At 42.5% G+C, this 27,531-nt stretch overlaps 1 protein-coding gene across 1 annotated transcript in view; it reads left to right on the forward strand.

Moving 5' to 3' along the window:
* The window catches only part of RASA3 (RAS p21 protein activator 3), a 615,753-nt gene that overhangs the window by 422,163 nt on the left and 166,059 nt on the right, over positions 1-27,531 (forward strand). Inside the window, exon 6 of the mRNA XM_030201492.1 lies at positions 19,691-19,771. Coding sequence (XP_030057352.1) covers positions 19,691-19,771 — 81 coding nt within the window. The remainder of the gene's footprint in view (positions 1-19,690; positions 19,772-27,531) is intronic.

The following is a 27,531-nucleotide window of genomic DNA, read 5'->3' on the forward strand; positions in this document are numbered from 1 at the left end:
CTTTTTGTTGTGGATTTAACTTGGCTCTCTAGCGTTAAATAGCGGTCCAATGTTACACCAAGGATTTTCAGGCTGTCTGAGAATGGGAGGGTGCTGATAGTTGTGGGGCTGTCCGAGCTGTATTGGGATGAGAGGATGAGACAGTGTGTTTTTTTTGTTGAGTTTAAGTTGAAATGCCTTTGCCCATGCGTCCATGATGTTGAAGCCGATCTTGATTTCATTGGTGATTTCTGTCAAGGTGGATCTGTAAGGAATGTATATAGTAATATCGTCTACATAGATGAAAGGGTTAAGGCCATGGTTGGATAAGGTCTTGGCTAGTTGGGTCATCATTAGGTTGAAGAGGATCGGCGATAGTGGTGATCCTTGTGGTACTGCACAGTCTGCTTTCCAAGGTGATGATATGTTTGATTTTGAATTTACTTGGTATGTTCTTGTGGTTAGGAAACCTTCAAGCCATTTGAGTATGTTTCCTCCAATCCTGAGCTTGTCGAGTACTCTCATTAATATGTTATGGTTTACCATGTCGAATGCACTAGACATGTCAATTGGAGGAGGAGGATATTGTTACCTGTTGCTATTTGCTGCTTAAATTTGGCTAGGAGAGTGAGTAGTACTGTTTCGTTGCTGTGTAGAGGGTGAAATACTGTATGGTCTGTGGCCTAGCAATCTGGCTTTTTTTTTTACTGCAAGTAATATCTTCATCTCTGTCTAGTCATTCGGTGCAGGCCAAACTTGAATTACTGGCTGTTTCATCTATATGGCAGATACTCTCCCAGACGAAATTTAGCTCTGTAACTCCTGGAGTCTGGAATTCACTGTTTCCGTGTCCGCTCACCAACTTGGCACCACCTGATCTCACTTACTGTTCAAATCAGATTTCAGCAAGATTATGTGAAGCTCCACAGATTATACTGCAAGAACTAGGCTCTTCTTCAAGTCCAGTTATTTACCCTCTCTCTTGAATTTAAACCTAATTTGATTTTTATTGATTCTATTTATATATATTGAAAGTTTTTAATTATAATATTGATATTTCTTTTTTGCTGTAAACCTTCTAGAGCTATTTACTACTACTAATCATTTCTATAGTGCAACTAGATGTATGTAGCGCTGTGCACATTAAATGCATGTACTTTTTCTGTGCCTAGTGGGCTCAAAATCTCAAGTTTTTTTATTTAGTCATGATGGTATATTTTATACCTATGAGCTTCTTAGCATTTAGCACATCTTAGTAAAAGAGCCCCTAAAATGCAGGGGATAAGTAGATGAAGGTGTATCATGACACCGACAAATACATCTTCCTTCTGGGGAAATAGAGAGCATTTCAATATTTAAAAATGAAGTAAAAAAAAAAAAGGCAAGGCATCTTTGATCTTCAAAAGCCCATTGTCTTGTACCTATTGGTCCTGCAGTTGCTTGTCTAGAGTCCACTCATCAAGTTGCTTTTTTGTGGCATTGGCTACATGGAATAATCTCCTTCTTTTTATTCTTGCTGAATTGTTGATTAAGAAATTCAGAACATCAGCGAGCACTTTTTTTTTTTAACAGATTTTTGGGGCCTGGTGAGGTAATGGCTGAGGCCTTTTATGAAATTCTGTTTGAATGCTACTGAGTGGAGGTTAATTTCCCCCCCCCCCCCCCCCCCCCCCCCCCGCCTCACTGGTTTCTCTTGGCAGTAAGATGCTGGGCTTGGTTTTATAACTTTTAATTGTGGCTAGCATGATTGTTCTTTTCTATATTAATGTGTAATTCCTTTTCTAACTTTATATAGCATGTACATCACTTTGGCCTGTGAGTTCAGATAAGTGGTGTAAATAGACTATGGTACTCATTTTCAAAAGCACATAGACTTACAAAGATACATAATAGCCTTACAGGCTCATTTTCAAAGCACTTAGCCTCCCAAAGTTCCATAGAAACCTATGGAACTTAGCCTCCCAAAGTGCTTTGAAAATATGCCTCTATGTAACTTTGTAAATCTATGTGCTTTGAAAATGAGCCTCTTTATAAACAGATCTTGGAGCTAATATTCCACAGTCAGTAGGGAAACTGAAGCTGAAGAGGGGTTGGATATTTCAACAAGGCAATGATTCAAAATAGAACATGAAGTACTTGAAAGTAACAAGAATGAAATGGCTGCCTACATTTTACATTCTGTTTGAAATGACCTTTACAGTTTCCACACTTTAATATTTTTGAAAATCTGATGAAAGATCTCAATCATATATAGTCTATTCAAGAAGACATGGAGGAACATTTCCGATATGATGTCTATGTCCGACTTTGGATGTTTTACTCAAAATGTACAGAATCCAGGTGGCAAATACAGCCATTTTCGAAAAGCAAACATCTTTTTTTTTTTTTTAATGGCTATTTGCTAGATGTTTTTGTGCTCTGTATGTTTTTCTTTTTAGTCCATTAAAAATAAAGTCCAAAAAACACAGAAAATCAAGCCATTGGGATGTAGGAAGAGCCAGCATTCTTAGTAGACTGGCCACATAGACATCCCAGCAGAGTAGTGGAGCACCCTAGGGGGCACTGCAATGGATTCACATAAAAGCTCCCAGGTACATATCTCACTCTTTCCCACTTATATTGTATGTGGAGCCCTCCAAAAACCCACCAAAAACTTAGTATAGCCAACTATAAAGCACTACAATAGCCCTTATGTCTGCAAGTGTCACATATGTGGGTACATTCCAGCACAAGAGTAACAGAGTGGATTATAGGCCTGGGTCCCCTTCTCCACAGTGCACTGGACTGACCACTTGGCGCCTCAGAGGACTAGCCATAACATCTGAGGCTGTCATAAAGGCTGGTATGTATTGTTTCTTTCACTCCTTTGAGGGTGGGAGAGGGTCAGTGACCACTGGGAGAGTAAGATGGGTCATTCCTTTATTCCTCCAGTGGTCATCTGGTCATTTAGGGCACTTTTTGTGGCTTAGTCATTATTAAAACAAGTGTAGCTCAAAATGTCTTAGTTTTAGTCCTGGACTTTTTTGTTTTGTTTCTTTATGGCAGAAAAATATCCAAGTGTTAGGAACGCCCTAATCCACCCCCCCCCCCCCCCCCCCCCCCCCCCCCCCGCCCAACATGCCCCCTTATGATTTGGACACATTGCAGATGAATTGCATGGATAAACGTCTGCAAAATAGGTTTCAAAAAAAGCAATTGAACGTTTTGGTTAGCAAAATGACCAAATGCTGCTTTATGTCACTTTTTAGACGTTTTTCTCCTTGAAAATGAACCCCATAGTGTAAGAATATTTTTGGCTATAAAAAACATTTGAAACCTGTTAGCTCTACTAAAGGATGTGTTAGAGTAGTGAGTGAAAGGGGGGTTCAAACTTATTCATCTGCTGTATTCACAGTTATCTTATTTCAAATTTCTGAAAAAACTGCAAATAAGTAGTAATCATGCATTAAAATTTGGAGAAAAATGTTGAGTTTCTCTGAGATACCAAAAAGTTATAAGAAATTTTTTGCAAGGATTGATTTGATTGGAAAACATTTTTCAAGGTGGTGTTCTAAGGGTTAATTTCATTTTTTTAATAATTTGCTTTTGTCGGCTTAGCTATATTTGTTTGCATTTAACTTTATAATATGTAGAGGTTGTGACAGCTTCTGTTCACTTAGGGATTCAGTGAAACATACGATTTAACCAGGGCCTTCTAAACTACTTCATACAACTGTATGTTTTTACTGAAGTGTATTTAAGAGCTACGTGAACTTTCATGCTTCTTGTTGCTCCTGGAAATGGGATGATGAGCTGTGATACTTGGACAGTGAGCCTGAACCCTAATGAATGTTCCATCCTTAACCAATGCAAGGTCTTGCAGTTGGCCATCAACACTGGCTATGAGAGTTTTGCAGTGCACCACTAATTCCTTTCAGAGGACTCTGGCCGACACTGCTCCACTCAGTACTTTCATAAAATAATTTAATATGGCTTACTTCAGAGCTTCTGGTTCCTTCATCTAGCATATTGCTATTCTAGTCCAGTCCCTACAAGAGTCCTACATTCCATTTGGCTTAAGAAGTATTAGTTCAGCTCATAATCCAACATAGAAGATGCACAGCTTTGTATTCAGCGGCACTTATTCAGTTAGCAGCACCTGCTAACTGGATAAACATTAATGATATTAAGCAGCACTGTCCAGATAATGTTGCTGAATATCACCTTCACACTATTTGGATAGTGTTGGGGAGATCCATGAATGGAGTTGGAGTGGAGTTGTACAGTCCACAAAAGCAGAATACATGTCTTCTAGTAGTTGAAAAGGCTTTTATTCTTGGCACTTTAAAACAGGCCCCCAATCTTGGCTCAGCCCCCCCCCCCCCCCAGTCAGGTATACATGCTTCCTGGACTCTTTATCCCTCCCACCTCCACCTCTTCCATTCCCCCTTCTTTCCACCTCTTCATGGTCTGATAATCAGACCTGCCAAGTCTCCAGCAGGCTCATCTCCCGCACTCCCACTGAGACTCTGCCACCATCATACCGCCACTGTTGTTTCTCCCGATGAGAGAGAAAGAGGGGAAATGGATGGAAGAGTAGGGGGAGAAAGAGAGGAAATGATGGATTGGAGGATGCAGAGAGAAACAGGAGGAGACACTGGAATGATGAGGAGAGGGAGATGAAAAGCTGCAGGTAGATGTGGTAAAAAAAAAAAAAAAGATTGAAGACTGAATAGTAAGAATGAATGAAGTCTGAGCAAATAGGCAGAAAAATAAATGAAGTAAAGCTAAAAGTAAAAGTTCATAGTCAAAGATGAATTTAAAGGAGAGGAAGTGAAGAAGATGGGAAGGAAGAGAAGAAGTGGCAGATGGACTGGAGATCTTGTAAAGAAGGTTAAGACAAGACAGAGGAAGCAGAAGCTGGAGACTGGGACAAAAATGATTGGAAAAAAACAGAACAACCAGATAGCAAAGGTAGAAAGAATTTTATTCTTAATTCCGTAAAGAGAAAATGTCAATTTCAAAACAAATTTACACTGCTTTCTTTATATTTTTCAGAGTGCAGAGTGCTGTTTCTTTTTCTCTCATGTTACACTGCAGTGTGGCTTCTTGGGGTTTTAATTTCATTTTTGTGTACAGTGGTGGAAATAAGTATTTGATCCCTTGCTGATTTTGTAAGTTTGCCCACTGACAAAGACATGAGCAGCCCATAATTGAAGGGTAGGTTATTGGTAACAGTGAGAGATAGCACATCACAAATTAAATCCGGAAAATCACATTGTGGAAAGTATATGAATTTATTTGCATTCTGCAGAGGGAAATAAGTATTTGATCCCCCACCAACCAGTAAGAGATCTGGCCCCTACAGACCAGGTAGATGCTCCAAATCAACTCGTTACCTGCATGACAGACAGCTGTCGGCAATGGTCACCTGTATGAAAGACACCTGTCCACAGACTCAGTGAATCAGTCAGACTCTAACCTCTACAAAATGGCCAAGAGCAAGGAGCTGTCTAAGGATGTCAGGGACAAGATCATACACCTGCACAAGGCTGGAATGGGCTACAAAACCATCAGTAAGACGCTGGGCGAGAAGGAGACAACTGTTGGTGCCATAGTAAGAAAATGGAAGAAGTACAAAATGACTGTCAATCGACAAAGATCTGGGGCTCCACGCAAAATCTCACCTCGTGGGGTATCCTTGATCATGAGGAAGGTTAGAAATCAGCCTACAACTACAAGGGGGGAACTTGTCAATGATCTCAAGGCAGCTGGGACCACTGTCACCACGAAAACCATTGGTAACACATTACGACATAACGGATTGCAATCCTGCAGTGCCCGCAAGGTCCCCCTGCTCCGGAAGGCACATGTGACGGCCCGTCTGAAGTTTGCCAGTGAACACCTGGATGATGCCGAGAGTGATTGGGAGAAGGTGCTGTGGTCAGATGAGACAAAAATTGAGCTCTTTGGCATGAACTCAACTCGCCGTGTTTGGAGGAAGAGAAATGCTGCCTATGACCCAAAGAACACCGTCCCCACTGTCAAGCATGGAGGTGGAAATGTTATGTTTTGGGGGTGTTTCTCTGCTAAGGGCACAGGACTACTTCACCGCATCAATGGGAGAATGGATGGGGCCATGTACCGTACAATTCTGAGTGACAACCTCCTTCCCTCCGCCAGGGCCTTAAAAATGGGTCGTGGCTGGGTCTTCCAGCACGACAATGACCCAAAACATACAGCCAAGGCAACAAAGGAGTGGCTCAGGAAGAAGCACATTAGGGTCATGGAGTGGCCTAGCCAGTCACCAGACCTTAATCCCATTGAAAACTTATGGAGGGAGCTGAAGCTGCGAGTTGCCAAGCGACAGCCCAGAACTCTTAATGATTTAGAGATGATCTGCAAAGAGGAGTGGACCAAAATTCCTCCTGACATGTGTGCAAACCTCATCATCAACTACAGAAGACGTCTGACCTCTGTGCTTGCCAACAAGGGTTTTGCCACCAAGTATTAGGTCTTGTTTGCCAGAGGGATTAAATACTTATTTCCCTCTGCAGAATGCAAATAAATTCATATACTTTCCACAATGTGATTTTCCGGATTTAATTTGTGATGTGCTATCTCTCACTGTTACCAATAACCTACCCTTCAATTATGGGCTGCTCATGTCTTTGTCAGTGGGCAAACTTACAAAATCAGCAAGGGATCAAATACTTATTTCCACCACTGTATGTATTCATATTTTAACTTTTTGCTCACTTATTCTGTACCTGGCAAGGGTCTATTTGTGTTCAGTGTTTGTAACCAAGACCAGGTACTCAGTTTGTATTTACTTATGCATTTGTAATAATTCAGCTTCTTCAGTTTTCCAATAGACATATTGATGTTCTAGGTCCCACTGTAGTATTTACTGTGTTTTGTTTTCCTAGGTAGGGTCCATGTTTTATTACTTCTGTAGTAAGTTAGTGGTGTTATGGTAAAGTAGATTAGCTATATAGGTCCTGAGTGATTTTTGTAGGCTCTTTATTACAGGTACTTCACAATATTCTTAGGACAGGAGCGGGTCTATGTTTTTTTTTTTTTTAGGGGGGGGGGGGGGTTGCTGAGATTACACCCAAGTCAACTTTTTTTGTATAGTGAGTTCTTGGGGGAACTGTCCCTTTTCTGCTTTGCATCCGTTTCTAAAAATGGAGTGTGACGAAATGGGATTTATGTCTGTAATGTATTATGTGAAATGTTTGACATATATGTTCCTTAGTGCATTCCCCTTGTTTGGCCCACAGATGGTGACAGTCTTTTTTTTTTTTTTTTTTTTTTTTTTTAAGCTGTTAGAGAAGTGACAGTTTTTCCCGCCTAACCTGTGAGGTAATCTTTAGTCTTAGGTAGGGAGAAGAGAGAGGAAGATCTCTTTACTGAGGCTCTGTGAGCAGTTATATTTTATAACCTGTGAGCAGCTATATTTTCTGAACTCCCCAGGTACTACTCAGATAGTAAACAAATGTTTAGTTAGTTTTAATATTGATACTGTTTGATTTACCTGTTATTGTTGCTATATTTTCATCATTTTTTCTTCTTACAGTTTACTGTTCTATTTCCTGACAGTAAACCGTATTAGTTTATTGACTCTGCTGTCCTGGACTGAACAAGAATCTTGGTGGTTTGTGTTTCGGTGTGAGGAATAGCCTAGTGATTGGTGCTGTGAACTGTAAATCAAGAGCCTGATCCAGTTCCTACTCTTCATCTTGCCCTGTAAATCGAGGGTCCCATTTTCAAATCTCACTTCAGCTTTTTATTTTTTATTCTGAGTTCTCCAGAAACAGAAAAATACCTACTGTACCTAAATATATAAGATACCTGGAAGCCCGAAGGCTATCGAAGTGGCATACATTCAGGTACAATAGGTATTTTTATGTTCCTGGAGGGCTCAATCTCAAAAACAAGGAGTTAAAGTGGGATTTGAACCTGGGTCTCTTGGTTTACAGTCCACTGTACTGAACAGTGAGCTGACCCTATGCTCTGCATGGATGATGATGCTATTCAGACTTCCATGTCCATTTTTTTCCTCTTTTCAAAATTTGGACATTTCAATTTGTAAAATGGATGTTCATGCTGGACATTTCCAGTGCATGGGCATTCGTTTGGGACATTCTGACTCAGATGTCCCTTCAAAAATGTGTCTCGATGTTACTGTGATTGATGCTTTACAGATTGAGTTGACGGCCCATATATCACCGTTGTTCACACAGCTCAGTAAAATGTCATTAATGTTCCCTTACTTAAGGGATAGACAAGCAAAGTGACCACTCAAGATACTATGCTGCCCTTTTTGAGCCAGGTTGAAAGTCTACAAGCACTTGAGCCAAAATGGGAAAAAGGAGTGACTCCATCAGTAGGCAAGTGAAATAGTCACCTTAGGTTCCAAATTTTGGGGGATGCGAGCATGTAACTCCCAAAGTCCCCCTGTAGTGGGCACCTCACTTTACCGACCATAAGTAGGAATGCTAAGGAGGATTAATAGCATGCGGTGGTGAGGGGAGAATGGTAGCCCGCCAACTGATGTAGCTATTGCACATAGGTGAAGTCTAGGGCAGTGGAATATCGAGGAGGTGCCACCAGGCAGGAGCTGAAGGGAGAAATGGTATTGCTGCCTCAACAGATAGAGGATTGCTCAAGAGTCACCTCCACTGACTGCTTTCTTAACTTTGTGGTAGCACCACAAGAACATTCAAAACTCACAGACTTCCTATATGCTGATCTCATAATACAGGGAGTCTGGCACTATGAGTTTGGAGATTAACATTGTTCTGACACAGAGTAAAGAAAGCAGGCCCATTTTGCCTGGGGAGGAAGGGAGAAACAGGAGGTAGGAGGAAAGGGAGCGTAAGAAGTTTGTGGTGTGAGAAAAGGAGAGGAGAAGAAGGGAGTGTCAGGATATATTGGGGGGAGGGAAGAAAGAAGACAGTGATGAAAATCTGAGCTGGAAATGGGAGGGTGAGAAGTAGGGGAAAGATGTTGGAGAAATGAGCAAGAAAACAGGGGACAAATGCCCCAGATAAAATTATTGGGGACACAAATTCAAACTTTACACATGTTAAAATGGACTTGGGAAAATCCCTGCATGATATGATAAGCAGTATAAAATCTATTTTGCTGTTCTGGGATCATGCCAGATATTTGTGACCTGGATTGGCCACTGTTGGAAACAGGACACTGGGCTTGATAGACCTTCAGTCTATCCCAGTATGAAAATGCTTATGTTCTTAAGTTAAATTATCCAAGCCATTTTTAAACCCTGGTAAGCTAACTGCTTTTATCACATTCTTTGGCAATGAATTCCAAAGTTTAATTACATGTTGAGTAGAGAAATATTTTTCTTTGATTTGTTTTAAATTTCCTATTTAGTAGTTTCTTTGTGTGCCCCCAAGTCCTAGTATTTTTCGAAAGAGTAAACAAGCAATTCACATCTACCTGTTCCAATCCACTCAGTATTTTATAAACCTCTGTCATATCTCACATCAGCCGTTTCTTCTCTAAGCTGAAGAGCCCTAGCCTCTTTAGCCTTTTCTCAGAGGGAAGTTGCTCCATCCCCTTTATCATTTCCGTCGCCCTTCTCTGTACCTTTTTTAATTCTATGGAGCAATACAAAGGCATTATAATATTCTCAGTTTTGTTTTCCATTTCTTTCCTAATAATTCCTAACATTCTATTTGCTTTCTTAGGTGCCACTGCACACTGAACAAAGGGTTTCAACATATCATCAGTGATGACACCTAGATTCTTTTCCTGGGCGTTGACTCCTAATATGGAACCTTGTATCCCATAGCAATATTTTGGGTTCCTCTTTCCTACATCCTTGACTTTGCACTTGCTCATATTAAACGTCATCTGCCATTTGGATTCCCAGTCTTGTAAAGTCCTCTTGCAATTTTTCACAATCCTCCTGCAATTTAACAGCTTTGAATAACATTTTGTCATCTGCAAATTTAATTACCTCACTAGTTATTCCCATCCCTAGATCATTTATAAAAATGTAAAAAAGCAGCGGTCCCAGCACAGACTCTGGGGAACCCCACTATCTACCCTTATCCATTGAGAATACTGACCATAACCCTGATCTCTGTTTTCTGTCTTTTAACCAGTTTTTAATCCACAATAGTACACTACCTCCTATCCTATGACATTCCAATTTTTTCAGGAGTCATTCATGAGGTACTTTGTCAAATGGTTGAAAATCCAGATATACAATATCGAAAGGCTCACCTTTATCCACATGTTTATTCACTCCTTCAAAGAAATTAAGTAGATTGGTGAGGCAAGTTTTTCCTTGACTAAATCCATGTTGGCTTTGTCTTATTAGTCCATGCCAAAAAACAAAAAGCACCAAGGGCCTCCAAAAAATGGGGATTGAAGTCTTTAATCATATGTTGAAGAAACAGTACTTGAATGGACCCGACACGGTCCGTGTTTCGGCGTACAGCGCCAGCCTCAGGGGTCGCAAGAAACAGCAGACAACATGCGGCGGTATTGTAAAGACAATACAGTTAAGAAGTTCAATGAACTGCAACGCCATGTAATCCCCTTCACAATAGAGGACAAAAAATACTCTGGTGAGCAAACGCGGTCCTTCAGTAGCGGACTCAATCAAGTAAACAGAATGACCGAAACCCGCACCGGTCATTCTGTTTACTTGATTGAGTCCGCTATTGAAGAACCGCGTTTGCTCACCAGAGTATTTTTTTGTCCTCTATTGTGAAGGGGATTACACGGCGTTGCAGTTCATTGATCTTCTTAACTGTATTGTCTTTACAATACCGCCGAAGGAGATGATGGGCTGGGAGGACGAACAGGAAGTGGAAGGGCAGTGGTCCAGGCTGAAAGAAGCAATAAATAGGGCCACAGACCTTTATGTAAGGAGAGTAAATAAAAGCAAGAGGAAAAGGAAACTAATATGGTTCTCCAAGCAAGTGGCTGAGAAAATAAAGGCTAAAGAGTTGGCATTCCAGAAATATAGAAAATCTCAAGAAGAGGAACACTGGGAGGAATACCGGATGAAACTGAAAGAAGCCAAGAGAGAGGTACGTCTGGCAAAGGCACAAGCGGAAGAACAAATGGCTAGAAATGTAAGGAGGGGCAACAAAAATTTCTTCAGGTATATTAGTGAAAGAAGAAGGACTAAAAAGGGAATTGTGAGACTAAAAGATACAGCGAAACGCTATGTAGATAATGATGAAGAAAAAGCCAATTTACTAAATAGATACTTTTGTTCGGTTTTCACTGAAGAAAATCTTGGAGAAGGACCGTGAGGGACTGGCAAAAGTACACCTGAGAATGGAATGGATATAGCACCGTTCACGGAAGAGAGTGTGTATCAACAACTTGGAAAGCTAAAGGTGGACAAAGCCATGGGACCGGACGGGATCCACCCCAGAATATTGAGGGAGCTCAGAGAGGTCCTGGCGGGTCCTCTTAAAGATTTGTTTAATAAATCCTTGGAGACTGGAGAGGTTCCGAGGGACTGGAGAACGGCGGAGGTGGTACCTCTTCACAAAAGTGGTGATAGGGAAGAAACTGGAAACTACAGGCCGGTAAGCCTCACTTCGGTTATTGGAAAAGTAATGGAAACCATGCTGAAGGAAAGGATAGTGAATTTCCTAGAAGCCAACAAGCTGCAAGATCCGAGACAACATGGTTTTACTAGAGGGAAATCGTGCCAAACGAATCTCATTGAATTCTTTGATTGGGTAACTGGAGAATTGAATCATCGATGTGCTATAGACGTAATCTACTTAGATTTTAGCAAAGCTTTTGACACGGTTCCTCACAGGAGGCTCTTAAATGAACTAGATGGGCTTAAGATAGGTCCCGAAGTGGTGAACTGGATTAGGAACTGGTTGACGGACAGACGACAGAGGGTGGTGGTAAATGGAGTTCGCTTGGAGGAGGGAAAGGTGAGTAGCGGAGTGCCTCAGGGATCGGTGCTGGGGCCGATTCTGTTCAATATATTTGTGAGTGACATTGCCGAAGGGTTAGAAGGTAAAGTTTGCCTATTTGCGGATGATACTAAGATTTGCAACAGAGTGGACGCCCGGGAGGGAGTGGAAAGCATGAAAAGGGATCTGAGGAAGCTAGAAGAATGGTCTGAGGTTTGGCAATTAAAATTCAATGCGAAGAAATGCAAAGTGATGCATTTAGGGAGTAGAAACCCACGAGAGACGTATGTGTTAGGCGGGGAGAGTCTGATAGATACTGAGGGGGAGAGGGATCTTGGGGTGGTAGTATCCGAGGATCTGAAGGCGATGAAACAGTGTGATAGGGCGGTGGCCGTAGCGAGAAGGTTGCTAGGCTGTATAGAGAGAGGTGTGATCAGCAGAAGAAAGGAAGTGTTGATGCCCCTGTACAAGTCGTTGGTGAGGCCCCACCTGGAGTATTGTGTTCAGTTTTGGAGGCCGTACCTTGCGAAGGATGTTAAAAAAAATGGAAGCGGTGCAAAGAAAAGCTACGAGAATGGTATGGGATTTGCGTTCCAAGACGTATGACCAAAGACTTGCTGACCTGAACATGTATACCCTGGAGGAAAGGAGGAACAGGGGTGATATGATACAGACGTTCAAATACTTGAAAGGTATTAATCCGCAAAAATATCTTTTCCGGAGATGGGAAGGCGGTAGAACGAGAGGACATGAAATGAGATTGAAGGGGGGCAGACTCAAAAAAGATGTCAGGAAGTATTTTTTCACGGACAGGGTGGTGGATGCTTGGAATGCCCTCCCGCGGGAGGTGGTGGAGATGAAAACGGTAACGGAATTCAAACATGCGTGGGATATGCATAAAGGAATCCTGTGCAGCAGGAATGGATCCTCAGAAGCTTAGCTGAAATTGGGTGGCGGAGCAGGTGGGGGGAAGAGGGGTTGGTGGTTGGGAGGCTAGGATAGGGGACTTATACGGTCTGTACCAGAGCCGGTGATGGGAGACGGGACTGGTGGTTGGGAGGCGGGAAATACTGCTGGGCAGACTTATACGGTCTGTGCCCTGAAAGACAGGTACAAATTCAAGATATGAGTTTATCTTGGGCAGACTAGATGGACCATGCAGGTCTTTTTCTGCCGTCATCTACTATGTTACTATGTTGTCTGCTGTTTCTTGCGACCCCTGAGGCAGGCGCTGTGCGCTGAAACACGGACCGTGTCGGGTCCATTCAAGTACTGTTTCTTCAACATATGATTAAAGACTTCAATCCCCATTTTTTTTTTGGAGGCCCTTGGTGCTTTTTGTTTTTTGGCATGTTCTATTTTCCCAGCAGGAGGCGTATTAGTATTTTAAGGCCCACCATAATGTTTGTAATGTTCCTTTTCATAGGGTTTGTGCTGTTAAGCCATGTTAATGCTTCTGTAATATGGCAGGTTTGTTACAGGCTCTGAGTATGCTTTTGTTCACAAGATTTGACATTACTTCTTAATGTGCCTGGCCGTGGAGGGAAGTTGAGTTTCTGTTGATGAGGTGACACCAAATTAAAATATTCATTTAATATATATGAGTATGATGTCCAATTATGAGTTTGCAGGATTTTTCTTGGGAGGAAGCCAGGATTTTTCTTGGGAGGAAGCCAGGATTAATCCATTAGAACTACTCCTTTTGGTGGGAGGGGACACCATCTCATCCTTTGTCTCAGGTAACAGATTGCCTGTAGCTACCGCTATAGAGAAGGTAGGTACCCGAAGCAACCTTTGTTTTGGGTACTATTTCATTTATTAACTGCCTCAATGTTATCCATAAACAACTAAGGCACCACAGAGTGGTGAGTGACGATGGATGAAGGCCTGGGGACTGCAATTGTTTTCTGGCTGCAGCAAGTTTTTACTTAATGAATGTTTGGGGAAATGGTGTTTTGCAGTGTTTTCAGATTTCAGTTGAATTGGAATACTCATAATTTTTATTTTATTTTTTGTTACATTTGTACCCCGCGCTTTCCCACTCATGGCAGGCTCAATGCGGCTTACATGGGGCAATGGAGGGTTACAGTGATTTGCCCAGAGTCACAAGGAGCTGCCTGTGCCTGAAATGGGAATCAAACTCAGTTCCCCAGGACCAAAGTCCACCATCCTAACCACTAGGCCACTCCTCTGCTTTAGTTTATGGCAACAAACTTCTTACTTCTTCAAGTTTCCAACTTTGATTGCCAGTATTTTTGTAATTTTAGCTTTTTGGTTGTTTTCCTTTTCCTCAAGTGTTCCTGAAGCAGTGGGTCTTATCCTGTTTCACGGTATTAAGCTGAGATACAGCTAATCTTTCTGACTGTGCTAAATGCTAAGTTCCAAATGAAAAACTTCAACGATGGGTGTAGTTGTGAGTCATGCAGATGGCTATCTTTTTGTTTTTCTTCCATTCACCTGATTCCAGTGTTACTACTTCTTTGACTACCTTAAAGAGATATGATCTCAAAAGTTTGTTTGGCAGAAAATGTTGTGCTGTAATACTGCTGGGGATTTTGCATTATGTTTATAGTGACATGCAATTATTTAGCTAGTTCTGTTATATTAAAAATAGGAAAGCAAGACTCATTCATACCAGAAAACAGACAAGAAGAGGAGAGGGAGTATCATTGCAAGGATATGACTAGTAATTTAAAAAAAATACTGGAGGAAAACAACTGACCTTATTGCTGAAGTCAGAAGAATGTTAAGATCAGTGCTGGCTACATGGCTAATTGATGCTCTTTCACCTGACTTCCTCCCCATCCCCACACCCCTTATCTCAAAGAAAAGGTCCCCAGAGTTGTTTAAAAGTAGATATGAAGTTACCACCCTGCAAGAGTGCAACCCAGTAGATCACCATGGTCTTGGGGCTGGGAATTGCATTCCAACTCCCTGTGGAAATCGGTCCAGTTTGGAGTAAATTGAGCAGATAGCAGATTCCCTCTTGAATGAAAACTTCTGAAAAAAACAAATTCTTGTAAGATGTTACAGACTGTTTGGTAGTATTAACTTTTAAGGTGTTTTGACATTTTTGGTAACATTACCTAAAGGCAGCTAATCTGTATACCACTGCCTGTTTCCTGTTTTGAAGCATGTAGATGTTTTCAGGGGCTTGTTTTTCCTCTTTCTCATCTCTTACCACACCCATTATAAAACTGAAATGATCTGAATAAGGCAAGTGTTCTTTTAGCTGAACTATAAAGGAGCCCAGTAACATACCTTTTCGATTTAGTGATGTGTCTCTATCAGGCTTATTTTTGAAAGAGAAGGACGCCCATCTTTCGACACAAATCGCAAGATGGGCGTTCTTCTCACAGGGTCGCCCAAATTGGTATAATGGAAAGCCGATTTTGGGCGTCCCCAACTGCTTTCCGTCGCGAGGACGACCAAAGTTCCTGGGGGTGTGTCGGAGGCGTAGTGAAGGCCTGACTTGGGCGTGCCTAACACATGGGTGTCCTCGACCCATAGTGGAATAAAAGGGTTTCCCTGACAAACACTTGGACAACTTTACCTGGTCCTTTTTTTCTTACGACCAAGCCACAAAAAGGTGCTCGAACTGACCAGATGACCATTAAAAAAATATTTTTTGCCAGTCTCTATACCAGCCTCAAATATCATACCCAGCGCCATGACAGCAGTATGTAGGTCCCTGGAGCAGTTTTAGTGGGTGCAATGCACTTCAGGCAGGTGGACCAGCCCCCCCCCCCCCCCACCTGTTACACTTGTGGTGGTAAATGTGAGCCCTTCAAAACCCACCAGAAACCCACTGCACCTACATCTAGGTGCCCCCCTTCACCCATAAGGGCTATGTTAGTGGTATACAGGTGTGGGGAGTGGGTTTGGGGGGGGCTCAGCAAATAGGGAAAGGGAGCTATGTACCTAGGAACTTTTTCTGAAGTCCTGCAGTGCCCCCTAGGGTGCCCGGTTGGTGTCCTGGCATGTGATGGGGACCAGTGCACTACGAATGCTGGCAACTCCCATGACCAAAGGGCTTACATTTGGTCGATTCTGAGATGGGCGTCCTTAGTTTCCATTATCGCCGAAAATCAGAAACAACCAAGTCTAAGGACGATCATCTCTAGGGACAACCTAAATGTTAAGATTCGGTTGTCCCCGACCGTATTATCGAAACGAAAAAAGGACGCCCATCTGGTTTCGATAATACGGGTTTCCCCGCCCCTTCGCTGGGACGTCCTGCGAGGACGTGCTCAGGAAAACTTGGGCGCCCTTTTCGATTATGCCCCTCCATGTGTATACATATATGTATCTTTTTTAAAAGTTATTTTGAAGGGTATCGCCTATAACTTTGGGCAAGTCATTTTATTTCCTTGCTGTTTAGGTTACCTAACTATGGAAGTCATTGTAGAAAGCCTGCATAAAATTTGCATGTGGAAATAGTGGCATTTATACTTTGGAGAGAATTCTACAGATAGCACACAAAAATGGGTGCCGAAAAAGATTAGCTCTAAGCGCTATTCTGTAAAGGGCGCTCATCCTTTATGGAATAGTGCTTAGCACCGATTCTCTGGGTGCAAGATTTACACCTGCTGAAACCTGATATAAATCCTGGTGCCCAAGTTGGGCGCTGACCCATATCGAATAATGAGTACAACTTTTTGGAACACCCCTGACCCACCTATACTCCTCCCATGACCACACCCCCTTTTGGGTTGCGCACTATGGGATTTACATACCCTGCATTATATAAAAGCTCACATCCAGATGCTTGCACAAATCCTAATTGATGCTGATTAAAGTCAATAATTGGTTGTTAGCATCCAATTATTGATGGTTAACAGCTCATTAGCCAATTAAGTTGTGCACGCATCTCGGGAGCGCACTCAAATTTGGGCATCATATGTAGAATCTGGGGGTAAATTCACTATGTGTTTAAGTAGTTATTTTAGAAAAGCCATTACTTATGCATGTATATCTATAGCACACACGGTTTTGAAGAGGGTGTGGCACGGTTTGGGAGGGACTTAGAACTATGCACTTATTTTCAGTTTTGCAATGGTAAAATTTGAATCCTTCAAAAAAAAAAAAAAAATCTGAAGCGCACATAAGTGTCAGTTAACTTCATTTAGACTTGGATTTGGAGGAGTGGCTGCCATGACCTCTAGCGGTAGTCTCATGATATTAGCAGTAGTACCATGAGACTACTGTTAGAGATCATAGTGGCCAAATTATCCCACTATGACTACCCACATTAGTTTTTATGTATTTAAACCCCTTGTATAGTAGTACCTGTCTCAAAAATAATCTAAGCAGTGTGCAACAAATTTATATAAAAATCACAAAAAAACATACCCCTAGCCAAAACACCCTCCCCCCCGCCTCCCAGTTCTCAGTTATATAATTTGTGCACAGAGATAGGGGGGGGGGGGGGAGAGATTTAAATGTGTACTTTAGAACAGGGTTGTCCAGCCACGGTCCTTGAGGCTGCAATCCAGTCGGGTTTTCAGGATTTCCCCAATGAATATACATGAACTTTATTTGCATCCACTGCCTCCATTGTATGCAAATAGATCTCATGCATATTCATTGGGGAAATCCTGAAAACCTAACCTGGTGAGGGCCAAGGTTGGACACCCCTGCATTAAAACATCCAAAAGTATGCACGTATCTCTTCACAGCCCTGCCCCTGTGAAAGCCTCTGTGCTAATGGCATTGTAGAAACAATATTGTATGCTTGCTATGAGTGTTTCTACACACCCATCATTTTGACTATTGATTTGAAAAAGTTGCTGTACTTACATGTATTCTACAGTCAGCATGGGAAATATAACAGATTTAGTTCATAGCAGTGTGAGCTGTCAATAAAGAGAGGGTTTGTCATTCTGTAAGTTTGTCACAACCAATCCTGTATTCATATGTGTTTGACAGTAATTACCTTTCTAATTTGACTTAAGGTCAAAGGTTAGAGGAAAGGCTGTTGTGCAGATCCTGAAGGACCCTGGGATTGTGAATGCCAGTGTATGCTAAGTGAATGCTCTATTGTGCTTAGCCTATATCCCGCTGGTGAAGGCCTCTTTGTGAGTTATGAAAGTATATAAACCAAAAGTGCTGGCCTTCCAAAAGGAATTTCCACAGCCCGTGGAAATGAGAGACCAGGGTAACTAGAAATCTCTTTTGCATAGTCACTAGATTCAGAAAGATAGTAGCCCTCTATAATAAAAGGAAATGAAAAATTTGGGGTTGTTAGGATACTATTCTTGCACTTCTGGTTCAAGGAAGAATACTAATTAAAAAAAAATGTATACAGGAAACTAGTAGATTAAGTTGTTTTGAGTGCAGTGCCTTTATTGCTTCCTTAGGATATTCAATTGTATCATAAGGTTGAGGGTACACTGAGATTGTGTTTTCATTTTTAAGCATAGTACAGAGCCCTGCCTGGATAGGGAAAGGGGGAACTTGCACTTCCAGATATGTGTTTTGGTGAGATTTTCAGCTATCCATTGCTTTATTATTTCGTGTTGTGGAAAATACTGTCTGCTCTACCCTTATGTATGTGTGCATATACAGCATCACTTATTTCACATTATATCTTAAGGTTTTAACTCTTGTCATGCTTGTTTATCTACTTTAAATGTGCTCCTTCATGATAAAGGAGAAGAAATCTCCTTTTCTGGACTTGGAGGGTCAGTCTAAGGATATCCAGATGCCCTAGGCCAGGGATGGGTCTTCGAGAGCCACAACCCAGTTGAGTTTTCAGGATGTCCTCAATGAATATGCTTGAGATCTATTTGCATGCAGGGGAGGCAGTGCATGCAAATAGATCTGATGTGTATTCATTGGGGAAATCCTGAAAACCCAAATGGTTTGAAGATTGAGGTTGCCCTCCCCTATCCTAGGCAAACCATCAGCTATGCGTGTAGCATCACTGCTTCCTTTCCCTATACCTCCCCCCCCCCCCAGGTCTTCAGCATCTGTTTCCCTACCCCTCTCTCCAGGGATCTACTATCTCTCTCCATCCGTCCATTCCCTGGTGTCCAGCATCTCTCCCCTCTTCCCTTCCATTTCTTCCTTTTCCTTTGCCACCACTGCTGTCACCCTTACCACCACAGAAGCAGAAAGAAAATACAGGCTTTGAGGGGGGCACAGCACAGCACTGGCACAAACAGCAAATTGGTGGCAGAGAACCCTTTTAAAAGCCTTATCCCAACCCCTCCAATGTGCTGTTGGAGGGGCTGAGACCTAGCAGACCTTGAGCATGCACACTGGAATGCTGAAAGGTTCACTGGTGACAGTGACTTTTAAAAGGCTTTCTATTATCTTTGCTGGCTGTGTGCCCCCACCCCCCAAAGCCTGTTGCTCTAGCCAGATACCTAGTCCACCTGGTGGCAGAAGCATCCCTGTAGATGTGGTGCCCCCTATGTATTACCTTTTAATGGCTCTTTATTCCCCCTGCAGGTAATTTCCCTAGATTAAGTGCCACCAATGGACATATAGGAGAATAGCTAGAGCAGAAACAGGCATCTGAAGGACTTGGGGGACGTTTTCCTCCTATAAATGCAGTTAAGAACAAGTATTTGTGGAGGATAGAAACAAGTTAAACACAAAGGTGTCTTTCAAATGATAATTTCAGAAAACAAGCAAACAACGTACCTACTGTGTTATCTAAATTTAATCTAAATATGAAAATGATTGGAATCCAATGGATAGCTTTTATGGATAGTTTCCTTTTTTTTTAAATTTAAAATTCAACATATGTGGGGTCTGTTTTCTATAACCAGCTCATTTTTCTCTGTTTTGTTTAGAGTTTTAGGATGCCAGGAACTGCCTATTGTGAATGGACAGTGTGATCCATATGCTACGGTCACATTATCTGGACCTTCCAGGCAAGTATTACAAAGAACTGTACCAAAAGTAGTGTTTGAGTTTGAAAGATAAATGAGGAGGTGATGTGTCTTTGTTAGGCCTAGTTCTGGCATGTCTTTTGAAATACTGATAGAAGTGTCAGAACATTCATAGCAGTAATTCCCAAACCTGTCTGAGGGAATCCCAACCAGTCAGGTTTTTAGGATATCCACAATGAATATTTCTGAGGTACTACTACTACTATTTAGCATTTCTATAGCGCTACAAGGCATACGCAACGCTGCACAAACATAGAAGAAAGACAGTCCCTGCTCAAAGAGCTTACAATCTAATAGACAAAAAATAAATAAAGTAAGCAAATCAAATCAATTAATGTGAACGGGAAGGAAGAGAGGAGGGTAGGTGGAGGCGAGTGGTTACAAGTGGTTACAAGTCAAAAGCAATGTTAAAGAGGTGGGCTTTCAGTCTAGATTTAAAGGTGGCCAAGGATGGGGCAAGACGTAGGGGCTCAGGAAGTTTATTCCAGGCGTAGGGTGCAGCGAGACAGAAGGCGCGAAGTCTGGAGTTGGCAGTAGTGGAGAAGGGAACAGATAAGAAGGATTTATCCATGGAGCAGAGTGCACGGGAAGGGGTGTAGGGAAGAACGAGTGTGGAGAGATACTGGGGAGCAGCAGAGTGAATACATTTATAGGTTAGTAGAAGAAGTTTGAACAGGATGTGAAAACGGATAGGGAGCCAGTGAAGGGTCTTGAGGAGAGGGGTAGTATGAGTAAAGCGACCCTGGCGGAAGATGAGACGAGCAGCAGAGTTTTGAACCGACTGGAGAGGGGAGAGGTGACTAAGTGGGAGGCCAGCAAGAAGCAGATTGCAGTAGTCTAAACGAGAGGTGACAAGGGTGTGGATGAGGGTTTTGGTAGAGTGCTCGGAAAGAAAGGGGCGGATTTTACGGATGTTGTAAAGAAAGAAACGACAGGTCTTGGCAGTCTGCTGGATATGAGCAGAGAAGAGTCAAAGATGACCCCAAGGTTTCGAGCTGAGGAGACAGGGAGAATGAGAGAGCCATCAACAGAAATAGAAAACGGGGGGAGCGGGGAGTTGGGTTTGGGGGGGAAAATGAGAAGCTCGGTTTTGGTCATATTTAATTTCAGGTGGCGTTGAGACATCCAGGCAGCAATGTCAGACAAGCACGCTGAAACTTTGGCTTTGATGCAAGGTGAGATATCAGGGGTAGAAAGGTAGATTTGGGAGTCATCAGCATAGAGATGGTAGGAAAAGCCATGGGATGAGATTAATGAACCAAGGGAAGAAGTGTAGATAGAAAAGAGGAGGGGACCAAGAACAGAACCCTGAGGTACGCCGACAGGCAGAGGGATAGAAGTAGAAGAGGATCCACCAGAGTGAACACTAAAGGTGCGGAGGGAGAGGTAGGAAGAGAACCAGGAAAGGACAGAGCCCTGGAATCCAAGTGAGGACAGGGTATCGAGAAGTATGCTGTGATCGACAGTGTCAAAAGCAGCGGAAAGATCAAGAAGAATGAGGATGGAATATTGACCTCTGGATTTAGCCAGTAATAGGTCATTGGAGACTTTAGTAAGCGCAGTTTCGGTTGAGTGGAGAGGGCGAAAACCAGATTGTAATGGGTCAAGAATAGCATGTGAGGAGAGAAAATCAAGGCAGCGGCGGTGAACAGCACGCTCAAGTAATTTGGAGAGAAAAGGAAGGAGGGAGATGGGTCGGTAATTAGAGGGACAAGTAGGGTCAAGTGAAGGCTTCTTAAGGAGAGGTGTGACCACAGCATGTTTAAAGGCAGCAGGGACAGTCGCAGTGGAAAGTGAGAGATTGAGAATGTGACAGATAAAAGGAATAAGAGTAGGAGAGATGGCATTAAGAAGGTCAGTTTGCATACACTACCTCCTTACATTAATTAATTTTGCACAAACATTTCCCTATCAAAAGGAATGTTTGAAACTGACTGAAACCTGAGCACAATTTGTGAAAAAAAAACAAAAACGAATGGAATTTTTTTCTTGCCTGTGTAGATCCTTGTGTGTGTATGTGTATTTATTACAATATATGCATGGCAGCATGTGAAAAAAAGACTCAATAATGATGAAATCAAAATTAAGTTCTTACTAGTTTTCCTCAACCAGCTTGGGGGTCCTTAAGAATGGATTTAGGAAACTGGTTAAAAGAATCTAATTTTGATTTGAGCATTATTTAGTCTTTTTTACATGCTGCTGTGTGTGTGTTTAATAAGACCCAGGCAGGCTGTCTTACTGCTATTATACTGTACAGCAAAATCCTAAAATTGAATACCAGTAGTTGTATCATTTTATAGCTGTAATTTGACTGAAAATGCTTCTTATATGACCAAGTTTAACAATCTCTTTAAATAAAATTACATTTTTAGTCTATTAAAGTTGAAAATGGGCTAGCCTGGGGGCTCAGTGCTAGTTCTTTGCACTGGAGAGTAGAAATCTTGGGTTGTATTCCTGAAGCTGGCTTGTGCTCCTTCGGTCAACTCAGGACTAGAGACGCTACAGAGACAACATTTATAGCCCCTGTATGAGAGTCTCATCTGTTGTACCATAGCAGGATCTAGTGACCAGAATCAGCGAGCATGTGTACTGGGATCCAAAGGAAGTCTATTCAGTGATGGTCAAGTTGCTGCAGTGATAAGGGGAGGTAGACAAGGATTAATAACAAGGAAATGTCATCATTTCATTTTACATAGCTTCTTTGGTGTAGAAATTTGCATATAGTTATAACTATTATGACTATTAACCAATGGCAGGGCAGTTTTCAGAATGCTCACTTGCATCACCATATGGTCCGAACTAAATGAGATTTTTAACCTAAACTGAACTGACTTATCTCCATCTGTGAAATAAGAATAAGGAATTCTAAGTGCCAGGCATTGATGGCGTATGAAAAATGTGTCAAAAATCAAACAAAAAAGGATAAATACTTCCACAGCAATCAAGCAAACAAAGAAGCAGAAGGTGAATAAAAACCTGTTTGAAATTGGAAGATATTGGACTTCTGAAGTTTTTGGAACCTTTGTTTCCTTCCACCTTGTGCTTGTTTATATGAAAAATGTGTTCCATGGGTCTCTGTGAGTTCTAGTATGAGTGTCAGAAATTTTTGAATGAAATTGGATGATGATTCAAAAATTCTCTGAGGACAAGCAGGCCATAATTCTGACAATTTGGTAACACAATCCCGCATTGCCTGGTCCAGAGCTTCTAACAAGCTTCAAGAAAGTTTTTGTGGAGCACCAGGCACGCTCCACTGTGCATGTGCAAGTACCTTCCTGCCTGCCACAAGAACTCAGTTACTGCAGTTTTTCTACCGTGGTGAAGGGTAGTTAACTTTTTGACCCACTACCCTTTGGTCTGAAGAGCTTCCAGAGTGCCTTTCGGCAATTTTTTTTGCGATATTTTTTGTCTACCAGTGTTTAGGTTCCCCCTTCCCTTTCCAAGCAGTCAGGACCAAGTTCCAGTCTCAACCCCAGCAGTTCTGCAGCCTGTCCCTGAGCTGGCACCCCAGCCTTTCCCGGTGTCAGCCCTTGATGAGCCCATTTGGACCTCGCTCCCCGAGCTGCTGGATGGCTTGTTGCAACGGTTTGCATAGAGGGTGCTTGTGCCTACCTTGCCTCCCATTGTGGCCCCGCTTGGCCCTCAGCCTGCGGTGCGGCCTCTGACACCGGTGTCACGTGCAGCTCCAATGTCAACTGCCACCCAAGATGATACCCCCTCGACACTGGAGGAAGCCTCGCCGGAGTTGAGGCAGGTGCTTTCTCAGCCCTCCCATGAGGAGGTTTTGACTGACACTGATAAAGAGCACTCATGGTAATCAGAGGAGGATCCACGGTACTTTTCGGAGGATGAGTCCTATGACATCCTCTCTGAACTCTCCCGTCCACTAGAAGAGAAAATGTCCGCTGGAGAGCCATTCTTTTCCCTCTTTTGTGAAGGAAAGAGCTGCTATTCCATTTCCTTTATAGGTGGAGGATGAGCCCAGGGCAAAGATGCTCGAGGTCCTGGACTACAAGTCTCCTCCTAGAGAGGCTGTGACTGTCCCTCTCCGTGAGATACTGCAGGAGGTTCTTCTCTGGAATTGGGAATCCCCTCTGTCTGTCCCGTTATTGCCCAAGAAGGTTCATACTATGCACTGGATCCACAGCACACCTGGTTTTGATAAGCCCCAGTTGCCTCATCATTCCATGATGGTGAAATCTACCCTCAAAAGAGCCAGGAGTTCTAGAGACTATGCTTCGGTGCCCCCAAGCAGAGAAGCTAGGACTCTTTTGGGAGGAAGATGTTCCAGGCCTCTGTGCTCATGTCACGCATTCAATAATACTAGCTCTTCATGAGCATCTACTTGCAGGACTTAGTGCGCAAGCTGCTGTACTTGGCTGATTCTCTTTTACTGGCGCAGGCTGAGTCACTGCTCAAGTTGGCCAAGCAGCAGAAGTCGGGTCATAAGTTCTTGGCCAGGGGCGCATATGGCACTTTTGACGTGGCATCCAGTATATCTGCTCAAAGTATAGCAATGCGCAGACTCTCATGGCTGCATGTTTCTGACTTGGAACTGGCAGTTCAACAGAGGTTGGCAGATACACCATGCTAGGGGGATAACCTTTTTTGGAGAGAAGGTTGAGGAGGTTGTTGATCAAATTAAAAAACATACTGATACCATCTCTTTTTTCTCCCACCGGATGCCTTCTGCATCATCCTTCACATCTAGGAAATCTTTTGGCAAGTTGAGAAGGGGTGCCTACTACTCTCATAGATGTAGGTACGCCATCTCTTCTCGCCAGCCTGCTCATGCTCAACCCCAGCATGCTCCTTCCCATCTACAGTGTGCACCTAAGGCCCCAGCTGCTCCCCAGTCAAAGCAAGAGACAAGCTTTTGACTGGCTATAGCAGAGCATATTCACTGTTAAAATGTTGGTTCCGGATGATTTGGCTGGTTGGGGGGGGGGGGGGGGGGGGGGCTGAAGTTTTTCCACAAAAGGTGGCCCCTCATAACCTCCAACTGGTGGGTTCTCCAAACAGTTTGTCTCAAATACGCACTAAATTAGCATCAGAAACATCCAAATTGCCCACTGAGAGCTCATTACTTCAGCTCTCAGCACGAGCAGATACTTGCAGAGGAATTCTCAGCCCTTCTGAAGGTGCATGTGGTTGAGCCTGTTCCACCAGGGGAGGAAGGGCGTGAATTCTATTCCGGGTACTTCCTCATGCAGAAGAAGACAGGGGGAGATGTGTCTAATCCTAGATCTGAGGGCCCTGAACAAATGTCTGGTCAAAGAAAAGTTCAGGATGGTTTCCCTGGGCACCCTTCTTCCCATGGTTCAGGAGAATGATTGGCTATGCTTGCTGGACTTAAAGGATGCATATACACACATCGCGATACTTCCAGCCCACCAGAAGTTTCTATGATTTCGTTTGGGAACACATCACTTCCAGTATTGTTTGTTGCCCTTTGGTCTCATATCAACTCCCAGGGTATTTACCAAATGTCTAGCGGTAGTCGCAGCATTGCTACACAGACTGGGAGTCTATGTGTTCCCTTATCTCGATGATTGGCTAGTGAAGAGCACATGGGTGGTCTTCAGTCCACACATTCATATCTCATTGCTGCCTTGAGCAGGATACCTGACGCGGCAGTCACTCAGACAGTGTTGCAGAATCTGTTTGGGCTCTAGAATCCAATTCTACCCCCAAGTCCCATTTTATTCTGTTCCAGGCTGCACTCTCACTCAGTATGTATGTAGTTTTCAGGTTAATCTGAGTACTATTCTTGCCGTTGCAAGGCCCAATTGGCCAATTTTTGTTGTTTTCGGTGAGCCTGAATGCTAGAGGCACCCCAATTATTAGAAATATGGCGAAGATAATTATCTGTAGCAGGTATTCTCCAAGGACAACAGGCCTTATATTCTCACAAACCCTCCCACCTCCCCTTGAAGTTGTCTCCTATTTTTTTCTTTTATGCTACAGTATTTAGTTGCGGTAACCACATTCTTGTGGAGGGCTGTAAGGCTGTCATGCATACGCAGTAGAGCGTGCCTCACGCTCCATAAAAGCTCTTTTGAAGCTTGTTAGAAGCTCCAGACTGGGCAACGTGGGATCGCGTTACCCAGTAGTAAGAATATAAGGCCTGCTGTCCTTGGAGAACACCTGTATTCTCCAAGTATCTTCGCTATATTTAAAAGCCATATTTATACGGAGGGATGGGGACAGGCAGAATGCATGGAAAGAAATTTAGGCTAAAATGTATAAACCCGTCTGGTAATTGATTATGAGGGTTCATGGTGCCATATCTCCCAGTAAAGTCCAGTTCCAGTTAAGCTGGAAGAGAATAGGAGCAAGAAATTACCAGGCCTAAAGAATACAGTGGATGGGTGAATACTGACACGTGTATTACAACATACAACTTAAGCCCCATCTACTGTAGAACATGAACAGTAATTAATGGGATCTTTTACAAAGGTGTGATAGTGTTTTTAGCGTGCTAATCATTAGCGCTAAACGCTAGAGATGCCTATAGGAATATATGGACGTCTTTAGCGTTTAGCACACACTTATTTATAGTGCGCCTTTGTAAAAGACCCATAAAATTATAGATAAAATTGTGGATATTTGCCTGTTCTTGTGCAAATCATCTTAGTTAACTCAAGTCTTCTTTTGCTTATTCCTAGTATTCAGTCAGTATCAGTGAAGTTTCAGTGAACAAAAATATGCACTACCATTTGCATATATGAACAATTATACATGTATATACATCATCTCTCTCTCTCTCTTGCATGTGTGTGTATCTATGGATCTATCTATAGGTTCTGTAGGTTATTTTGGTGAGTGTTTATCCTTGAAAGATTGTTTTTCTTTTCAAGGAGGTAAGTTTACGTAAATTGTTAAGCTTTCCAGTCTATATGAATAGTGGTGGTATCTTATTACTTGGACTGTTTGGAGCAGCAGGTATTAATGACTAGCAATCTGATTGCTTCCTTTGAAGTCACTATAGGAGCTGTAGGATGCTACTGTAAATATTTGGGCCAGCATTAGATTGCTGACAGCTTTAAGTTGCTAACACTAGTTATACAGAATCGAAGCCTTTGGCAACAGCACAAAATGCAGTTAAACCAGAATGTATGTCTGCTCAAAAAATGGAACTTGCAACAAAAGAATACTTGTGAACCCACTGGTAGTAAACCGAATCACTTTCTGATAAAATATTGGTGAACCCATAGGAGCCAACTCTGTGGGTGCTGTGGGTGCTTGAGCACCCCCAATATAGAGAATATTCATTGAATGTGTCCAGGGAGGGGTTATTTCCACTGGGCTTAGCACCCCCAATAATTTTGAAACGTTGGCTCCTATGGGTGAACCCACAGGATGATCTATATTTCAGCACAGCGTACACTAAGAACATTATTAGATTCTGCAGGAGGTGGTATAAAAGATGATAAATATAGAGGGCCCGATAGCACTATTTAACCAGCTAAAAACAGCTCCTGGCTGGTTAAACAGCTATTAGCTGGTTAATCGTTAATATTCTGCATGAGGTAGCCAGTTATCTCTGATGAATATTAGCACTTAGGGCCTTATTCTATAAAAGTTATGCTCCTAAATTTATACTGCTAAATTAGAAGCATACTCTGTGCTTCAAAATAGATTATGCTCCTAATTTAGGAGCATAAATTATGCTCCTAAATTAGGAGAATAAATTTAGGAGCATAACTTTTATAGAATAAAGCCCTTAGTTGACTAACTGG

The sequence above is a fragment of the Microcaecilia unicolor genome, chromosome 4, assembly GCF_901765095.1.
Source record: "Microcaecilia unicolor chromosome 4, aMicUni1.1, whole genome shotgun sequence".
Lineage (NCBI taxonomy): Eukaryota > Metazoa > Chordata > Amphibia > Gymnophiona > Siphonopidae > Microcaecilia > Microcaecilia unicolor.